The sequence below is a fragment of the Nicotiana sylvestris genome, chromosome 5 (genome assembly GCF_000393655.2).
Source record: "Nicotiana sylvestris chromosome 5, ASM39365v2, whole genome shotgun sequence".
NCBI lineage: Eukaryota > Viridiplantae > Streptophyta > Magnoliopsida > Solanales > Solanaceae > Nicotiana > Nicotiana sylvestris.
In genome coordinates, this window is record NC_091061.1 from 22966322 (window position 1) to 22976746 (window position 10425).

General features: G+C 32.2%; 1 protein-coding gene across 1 annotated transcript; it reads right to left on the bottom strand.

Moving 5' to 3' along the window:
- Nucleotides 1-1181: 1181 nt before the first annotated feature.
- On the bottom strand, nucleotides 1182-5359 carry LOC104219404 (uncharacterized). The gene is made up of 4 exons (XM_009770093.2): nucleotides 5010-5359; nucleotides 4260-4432; nucleotides 2354-2707; nucleotides 1182-1858 (listed from the first exon to the last, which is right to left on the bottom strand). Exons 1-4 carry the CDS (start codon nucleotides 5237-5239, stop codon nucleotides 1494-1496), a joined length of 1122 nt encoding a protein of 373 aa, XP_009768395.1. The 5' UTR covers nucleotides 5240-5359; the 3' UTR covers nucleotides 1182-1493.
- Nucleotides 5360-10425: the final 5066 nt, after the last annotated feature.

The window sequence follows — 10425 nt, forward strand, 5'->3', positions numbered from 1 at the left end:
AAAAAAAAAAAACTTTCTTCTTAAGCAAAAAATTAGAAAAGAAAAAACAGTCTAAGCCGACACTTGAGTATACTTTCATGTATTTATGATTTTTTATTACGAAAGAGAAAGATTAATGGACATTGGTTTCAAAATGTACATATGGTTTAGCTTTTTGAAAAATAGATTTCAAAATGTGCGTGGTAAAATAATTTAAGAAGTAGTTATGTATTTATATTTGATTTCTTATCTGGTATTTAATACTCGTATAATTGTTTCACGTAAAGGTCACTAAATAGAAAAGCGCTTCTTACTAAGATTTTTTTTATTATCAGAGGTCGAAGACAAGAACCCTAATCAACAGTCGATAGATCCTATTTATCCCACCATAACTTTTGTAGTAATTAATACTAGTAGTTGCCCGTTTGTATAATTTTGAAATTGTGTTTGGAATAGTAGATCAGATCTATTTGTATACGAGATTGCTAACTCAGATCCTATGAATTAAATATATGAGATTCAAACAGAATCATACTTAGACACGTCGCAGGAAAGCATCTTTTCTTTTTCTTTCTTCCTTTTTTCTAATTTTTATATTTTTCTTTTACCTTTTGTCTCCTCTACGTTCAACATAGTTTTAATTTTAGAGTTTCATGTTATATTTTCAGTAAAAAAATCAGGTGAGATTTACTTTTTAGTTAGTAATGTTAAAGTTGGACGACTTTACAAAAACTAGAAAATGGCTTTAGTGTGATAAATTTTAAACTGAATGACTTTTATAATTAAGAAAATGATTTTTGTATTGCAAATTCAAAGTTAAATGATTACCGATGAAATCATTTCAATTTAAATAGTTGTAGACCAGGAAAAAACAAAAAGTTAAAAGTATTTTAGTATTATGAAAAAGAAGGGGAAAAAACTCCATTGTGGGGACAAACTATAGCAGTAGAAATAAAACGAAAGAGCAATGTTTTGGAAAGAACACAAAGAAAAACAAAACTATGGGACAAACAAACAATGGGTCTTGGTCTTCCACCATATGATATAAAAAAGAAACAAAAAAAGGAAAATACTCACAATGCAACAACTTGTCAAAGAAGATATTGTAAATGCCAAATGCTAAGAGTAATTTCCATCTCATATCCAAATCCAAATGCCATGTCCTCAAGGGAAAAAAAGCAAAAAAAAATTAGCATTGCATATTGAAAACAAAGGTCCACTTTGTTAGCTAGACATTAATTCAATCAACACATCTTACAAATAGAAAATATCCAATAGCCCCCCAAAAAAAATAAGCAATAGAGACTTTCACAAGCAAATTTAATCCGTGGCGGAGCAAGAAAGTTCAACATAGAACTAAAAAAATGTAAGAATATCACTCTTAGAGTTTGAACCTGAGACGTAAAATAATTTTGAACCAACCCTATCACGGTATAACTCCAGTATAAATAAAATCTCATTGAACCCCCTTCAATACACGTAGCTCCACCACTGGACATAATAGAGAGAGACTTCTAATACTTAAGTTTGTTATTGTGATGAGTAAATGTTGAGAAAAAATGTGCAAGCATTGCAAAGAAAGAACCAATGCAACACATGATCCATGCCACAAAAATCACAACCCAATCCTTCCATTTCTTCTTAGGAAGATGGTTTCTATCAGATTGCATTAGAGACCTATACACTGCTTCAGTTAGGGCAAATGCAGTTACTGGATCTGATTCTTCTGGTAATATCCCCTGCTCTGTCAGACATGCGATATCGTAGGCGCCTGTCGTCTCCGGTATCCCTAAATATTCGCATATTTTCAGCCTGCTGGTAATCCTTTCCTCCGTGCTAATCGTGTCACCATGTGTTAGTATTAATAACGGATTCTCGTCTGTAAAAAAAAAAAAGAGAGAGAGAGATAGAGATTAAATAACTATAGTTCAACTAGTAAGGTAAATAGACATAACATTATTTTCAACCAACCTCCATCGGCGTACTTTATTTTCATGTGTAGAAATCAAGTGAATGTACAATAGTTACTAGAATGGAATAAAGAATAACTCCCTTCATTTCGTTCCTTATTAGTTCATTTCAAAGGGAATAACACTTTTTTATATTTGAAACCAATTAACTTTAAACTTTCCATTTTACATTTAATGAAAAGTTTTTGTAGTCTTATAAATGTTATGGCATTATTTAATACAAGAAGTTTCAAAAGTTTTATAAACACAAATGCTGTGATATTTCTAAGATCACCAATTTCAGAAGTCTATCTCCCCCCCTAAAATCCATGCTGAATCAAACTATGTCATATATTCAAACTATGTCATATAAATTGAAACAAGGAAGTGCAACGAGAGATTTAGATTTAAATCGAGCAACTTACTTGATTTCCTTATACAATGGTTGGTGAAGAGGATCTTCAAGGCCTCCACAGGCTTCAAATCTCCAGAATTGAAAGCCTTATTAATCTCTGATAAGTCAGCCACAACTACTACACAATCAACTTTTCTCTTAGCGTATCTTGTATTGGATCCACCATTAATAAGCTTATCACCATGTCTAAAACAAGGTTGATTATGGCGAACGCCACGAGTCATCCATGTCGAAACCTCCTCTAAGCCCTCGATCATATCATTAGAATCCAAGCCCCTTGAATCATACACACAAAATCCACTTCTCATTGATCTCAAAACATTGTGTTCTTCCAAAAACATGGTTGTATAGTGTGAATTCCCACCTATAACAAGAGTCATGCACCATAATGTTAAGGGGTCAATAATCAAAGGCGTATTTGGTATTTAAGGTCAATATATGTGAAATGCTAAACTACTGATTGCGTTAGGGTATTTAAGATCATGCATGTTCGAATACCAGATGCTTTGTGCACAGGGCTGCCCTTTTTATTCTAATTTAGCTTTTTTTTTTCTTTAAATTTTTGGAACACACATAACTGCCGGGAAGTGTTTAATTTTCATATACAATGTAAAAAATTTATTATACTATCAAGGTCACGTAAAAAGAAGTATATACATGTAATTATTCATGAAAAGCGGGATCAATAACTTGAAAAATAAGACAGATCAATTGCAACAAGTAAAATATAACTACGTATCACTATCCATAGAAAGTGAGAATTGAACCTTGAGAAAACAATGTCATAGTAAAATGTGGAAATTAAAAAAAAATTCACAGCATTACCAAAGATGTATACATTTTGAGGCAAAAGGTGAAAGTGTGAAACAAATAAAGGTTTCACAGCTATTAAATTTTTATAGTCGACCCCACTTCTGTTTTTGTTAGCAAGAATAGAGTCTCAAATTTTATTAAATTTTTTTGAAAAAACTTTTAAATGGATAATATTCAAACCCATGGATCACATCTTGCATGTGGAATTTATTAGAAGCCGCTGTCCAATTCATCAGAGCCAATTAGTGGGCCATTTCCACACTTGTGTTTAAATGTGGATAGAGTAAAGTAATTAAATAGTAGTATTTTTTTTTTCAAGAAATAACCTAAATTAAATTTTTTTGACTTAAGATTTTATAGTCACTTTGGGATGTCGGTAACTCCTAGGCCCCCTATGTGACTTGTAAACACACACAAAAAAAAAAGGTGCGATTGGGTGATATCTTTTTTTGCATAAATATGTTAAAAAGTACTTCATGTGATTTGGATGACTACTTTTAATAGCTATACTTTGAAAAGAATTTTGTTTACATTGCCAAAGATAAAAAGGCTGCAAGTTACCTTAAAAAGAAAAGAAAAGTAAGAATCCAAGTTTAGTATGTTTTTGGTAGATTAAAAAAAAGGTAGTTTTATTTGTTTATTTATTTTTGTTCTGTCAAACAAATAAGCTTCCGTTTTCTAAATAATGTAGTAGGCTATTTAAACGTTTCTAAATAATGTAGTAACTTTTATGAGCGAAAGGTTTTAAAAAAAGAAGGCGTACTAATCTGACAAACAAAGTAAAAACAACTGCTCCTACATAAATACAACAAAATTAAAATGTTGTGCAATCTCTAATAAAATAAGCATTTTCCAAAACAAAGGATTAATTTTGGTCTTTTGCCCCCTTCCCCTCTCTAAAGGGCGGGAAGGAAGTAGTAAATTTTGGTTAGACCCTATTTTATATTAAAAAATTCTTTAATATATATAAATATTTAATTGCGAACCTAACTACTAAATAAGTTATTGGTTCGATAACAAGTTCAAAACTCATAAATTTCAAATGGGGCGAAAGGATAATGAAATGTGTGGCAATAGAGAAGAGTGGAATGGAGAAAACATACTTGAACTTTGAGCAAAAGGAATGAGGCCAGATCGACCAAGAACACTATACATATAATTAACAAGAGAGCTTTTCCCAGAAGCAGATAGCCCCACAAGTAGAAGTGTGATCACTGCTGGTATATCCATATCCTCTTTCTTTATTCCTCCCACTGGTAGCCAAAAATCCCCAGACCTGTAAATAATATTTCAGTATTAACAACTTACTCTCTTGTATCATACGATACATATTAAAAGATTTTTCGGTTCGCATAAACAGTATAATTTTCTGGCAAAAATAAGTGAACCGCTTTTGATAAAATGTAGTGTTGCCACTATTTGAAATATTGGCTTTCACTTATATATCTTCAAATTTCTCATTTTCTTTTTGAAATAAAGTTCTTCAAACACAACTTTCAACCAAAAATATAAATAAATCAACTTTAACTTTAAATACTATTTTTCCAATTTAAAATCTATAGTATTAGTATATTGTATTAACAACCTACTCTTTCTGTCCCAATTTGCGTGGTAAAACTCGAATTTCCGAGTTAAACTTTTAAATTTTGACAGTAAATTTGAACATAGAATCTTTTAGTTTTTTTTTTTAGTTTTTTTTATATATTTGAAAACGATGTAAAAAATATTATAAGTCACAATTAACAATTCAAAATAATTAAAACGCAAATGAAAAAATTGTGGTCAACGAAAAACTCATTTAGCTCTTGAAATCCGAACTCCACCACATAAATTGGGACGGAAGGAGTACTAACCTGTAAGTAATAAGCTTGTGTCTGTGATCTTCAATTCCCTCAGTTGAAATCAAAGCCAATCTCTCCATTTCTCTAAGAACTTTAAGCCTAGGTGTTAGGTTTGAAAGATCAGAAATGTCAACTTTGAGATGACCATTTTCATCAAAATCTTGAGGTGTTCTCCACCACCATATAGCTGTTTTTGGTAACTCACGTTGATTATCTTCATCACTAAAGGAAAAATTTCTCATGTTTTTCTTACTTTCTAAAAGAGGAAACTCTTGGGTTTGAAATCTTGAGAGGGATTTTGGGTTATGAAATGGAGTTGAATTAGCTAAGTAATTATGGGTGTCAGCTAATTTATGGATCTGGGGATTTACTTGAGTAGGTGGGGCTTTAATAATAATTGTAATAAATTGATAGAAGAGATAGACAAGTGGTTTCCACGATATATATATTATAATATATAAAATTGATTGTATAGTTAGTGGTAGAGATGTTCTTGCCATTTCCTTTTGTTTATGTCCCTTATTTTTCTTTTAATACCTGAGTTTAAAAAAGAGCCAAAAAACGAAACAGCAAAGGAAAGAAAAGCCAATGAAATTTAACGTATAGAGGAGATTTATACACGAAGCTTCTATCATCAAATCATATTTATTTATATGATTGATTAAAACATAAGAGGGAAACATGGAAGGAGACTATGTAGACAATATATTATAGGAGTAGCAATTTTGTGGTCGTTATGAAAACAACCAACAATGCTTGTATTAGAATAGACAATTTACACTGCAATTCTTTCCTGAAACTTACGTGAATGTGAAATACTTTGTGTATCGCCCTTCTTATGGTCGTAATAATAATAAGGAATTGGGGGGGGGGGGGGCGAAGGGACTTCAAATAAAAATGAGTATTTTTTGTTTATTTAAAAGAATACCTTTCATCAAAAGTATTTTTTGAAAAAATAATTTTAAAGAGTAACAGTTTGATTTTGGTTAATTAATTTGAATTTTTTTATTATTATATTAGAGGGCAATTGGTATTTTGACCAAAATTTCAAAAAGTGTTTTTGGTGCTGCTTCAGATTTCCGAGGACATGGACCTTGATAGAAAGGTATGAAGGTCGAGCATTAGGGTTGTAGGTTAGGAGGTAATTGAGCATTTTTCTTACTTCGTACCGGGTGTGAGGCTAGTCTGATAGTGTTTTGTCTTAGACTGCTAGTGATCAATATTGTATTCACACTATTTTTCTGTTTTTCAAAGTACCGGGCCATATTTACTGGTTATTATTATTGTTTTTCCATCTATTTCTGGCTCTTACAATGCTGTTATTATTTTTCTGGTTTCTGTTGCTTGGTACTGATCTATTGTCTCTTTTTATGTTCGATCTTGAGCCGAAGGTCTATCGGAAATAACCTCTCTACTCCCTCGGGGTAGCGGTGAAATTTGTGTACATACTACCCTCACCAATCCCCATTTATTGAATTTTAATGGGTCGTTATTATTATTATTGTAAAATTATTTTATTACTAAACTAGAAGAATTACAGCTCAAAAGCGCACACAAAATAGCAGGCACTAGCTGGACATTAAGCCCCAGTACTGGTGCAGCACAAAAACAGACCCCTACTCTTCGATTCCCCACTTCGTAAATTAGCTAGGATGTACATTTGAACAACCAAAGTATACTGCTAGTTTAGGCTTCATGCTAGCTCTAAAGAACTATAACTCGAAGGCATTCAATATATTTTTTTAGCAAGAATCATAGTCTTACCTTATCTTTACCATAATACAGACTTTAAATTTTATGGCATAGCACAAGAAGATTTATCATCAATATCAATATGACGATTCGAATAAAAACTAGAAGCGCGGCTAGGGTTCTCATGATCCAAGGTAATTAAGGGTATAACGAATAATTTAAGAATGCAACTAATAATCCATTCCAAATTTACGGAATTTTTCTAATAGATATTCTTCCTTAATTAGGATAGGCATACCATTGTGGGGTACTTAAGATAAAACATACACATTGCCTCTGTAAGGACATAATGATCAGACCTAAAGAAAAGGATCTAGATATTACCATTTACTGTATAGAGTAATGCAAAAAAGATTAGTAAAAAGTTCCCATGACCATGGTTAAGTCATCAACTTGATAAGGAACTTTATTTTATTTGAACATGTAAAACACTTGGATATTTGTCAAATATTCTGAGCATATAATTATTTAATTATTTGCCTCACACTAAACACGTAAATTAAAAATTCCATGAGCTGAGCTGGTCATCTATAACATGGGATTATTGGAAAGGCAGATAGTGGCAATGACTTCTTTGATCATTTCGTTATCTTTATTAATTCTTTTTTCCGGAGGAAAAATCCATTTCTTCAAATTATTTTGCAGAGACGGTCCATCAACAGATTTAAGCAGTGGCGGACGCACGTGGAGGGTTAAACTCGCTTCATCAAAAAATAATATTGTGTATATGTATAATTTACGATTAAAGTTGTGTAAATTTTATATACATATTTTATTTGAACCTACTTGATAACTACTATTTTACAACTAAAGTTATGTATTTCTAAGATTGAACCTGCTTGCACAAAATCTTGGGTCCGCCACTCGATTTAAGATCATAAACTAAAGGGATTTTTACATACCTATACACTATTGGAAACTTTATTACCCCCTCCTCAAGTTTCACTTTAATTACCTCCTATATACAAAATTATCAATTATATACATTTTTAGGATTTAAGGATAATTAATCAATTCCTACAATCACTGTAACGTACAATTCCCACTCCCCCGTGTTTCTCTCTCCGTATCCCACTCCCCCCACGTTTCTCTCTCTGTATCCACCCCCTCCCCCACGTATCTTGCACAAGAGAGCAGCAATTCCATCATTGACAACAATTAAAAAGTTTTGAAGCTTTGAATTCGAATTTGGGTTTTCAAAAAATATTATTTGTTCGAATTAGATGTTGTTGCAAAGAATTGGGATTTTCTCTACGTCTCTCTCTATCTCTCAATCCCTAATTTCAGTAATGTAAAGCTAAGGAAAAGAGAGCAGCAATTCCACCATTAACAACCATTAAAAAGCTTTGAAGCTTTAAATTCAAATTTGGATTTTTGAAAATCATTATTTGTTTGAATTGGGTGCTGTTGCAAACAATTGAGAATATGATTTGGAGTTTATCTCAATTTTGAGGGTGTTTTGTGAAGATTAGACTTTGATTTTGGCTGAATTTCAGATTGAAACTCGAAGAAGAAGACATAACATACATTATACTTCAGAAATTGTAGTAAAGTTGTAGTAAAATTGTAGAAAAATTATATTCTGTTATTTAAATAATATATATATATATATATATATATATATTATTTAAATATTGTATGAAAGTTGAACAATATTGTATAAAAATTGTATTTAAGTTATATGATATTGTAGTTGTATACAACTGGGTAGAAACAATGTGTGAAAGTTATGGATAAGTTGTAGATAAGTATATGAAATTTATTTTTACTATATATATAAATCGTATACAAAAAACATATTATATAAAATTTGTATAAAAATTGTATTTAAGTGGTATGATATTGTAGTTGTAAATAATGTATGAAAATTGTGGATAAATTGTAGAAAAGCAGACGGTAAAACACTTTCCCTCCATTGTCATGATTGTTTCGTTTAAGAGGCAGATCTAGGACAGATTTTGTGGGTTCAATTGAACCTATTGTTTTCGACTCAAACTATGTATTGATATGAAAAAAATATTTAATTATACTTGTTCTGAATCTACTGACTCTAGATCTTGAATTCACTCTGGTTCTTATCTTCTTTTCTGTATTCCGCAAAAGTGCTGCTTTCCCTGGTAAAGAAGGGGAGGACCTTGATTTTTTTTCCTGAAGATGTGAAGCTGCGACGGATGTGCAAATAGATCAACAAATTACTTGTGCAATGTATTAATTCATCTGCTTTACATGCTTCTTGTGGTGATAATATGAGATATGTCCAGTTCTTTGTATTGTATTTTCTGCAGAATTCTGCAGTTGTATTGGCTACTTGTAGTCTTTAATAGTGTAATTTTATTTGTCTGTATCAAACTATGCTTGCAGATTCTTTTTTGCACCAGTGAGTGCTTTCTTTATTTTTGTGTGTGAAGTTTAGGGTTAAAAAAGACAACTCTTCTGCTTAGTTATTTGTCTGTACTATATACTGTGATTGCAGATTTGTCTCTATTTCTCTATTCAACAGACAATTGTAGATAATTAACTTAAAGTTCTTTGTATCAGAACCTCGCATACAACTGCACTTCCTACTAGGCCTTCTGTACTCAATAGTCACACCCGTACTCCTGCCACTTATCATCGTTTTCAGCTCAAGATATATACATAAGTTGAGATTTGAGGGATTAGATTCTCTAAATCCCTTAATATAAGTTTAATCTAGAGAGGAGGGGAGAGAGGAGAGAAAGAAGGAAAGGGTGTAACTAAATCCCTTGATTGAAGCCACAAATAATAGATTGGGAGCCTTTTAAGGTGGATTGTATATATTTTATAAATAAAACTTGTTTATGCCAGGTAATTAGCTAAACATGAACATTAAGGATAATGAAATTTAAAATAGTATATAGGTATGAAAAATCCCTAAACTAATGTCACGACCCCAAATACCGGTCATGATGGCGCCTATCACATTACTAGGCAAGTCAACTAATCAATAACCATAACCCTCTTTCCAACAACATTAAGCCATTTTCCAACGCAAGTTTTAGATGCCAAATTCATTGTAAGCCTTACGACAACAAAGATATGCGGAAAGTCAAAATAACAATAAACTACACAGCCCCAACAATCTGATATCACGAGTCCAGAGCCTCTAATACAAGTCTGAATACCTAATACATCAATAGTATATGAAATGCAGAAAATAACAGGATAGGAGGGAGAGAATAGGGCTGCGGGCACCATGCAGCTACCTCGAAGTCTCCGTCAAATACTGAAACAACTGAAAGCCCTCACTCGGCCTCTCGGGCACCTGGATTTGCACGCAAAGTGCATGGAGTAACGTGAGTACGCTAACTCAGTAAGTAACTAGAGTAAATAAAAACTGAAAACAATGACGAGCAGTTTAAAAATACATAACTGAATAATCAACAGAATATCAGGTCATCTTTACAGTTTAAAATATGTTTCCCTTATAAAATCACGTTTCCAGTTTAAATATTTGATCAAATACTTAGCGGTATATCAACAGAGGCTTATTTAAAAGAAGAGTGAAATCGGTGAAAACATCATAATAAGGCCTCTTGGGCAAGGAATCACTCAGAATATGGCCCCTCGGGCAGTCTCTCAATCACTCGTGACTCGACTCTCGTCACACAGTACTCACTCTCAGCACTCGGCTCATTAGTATCTCATAATAATAGAA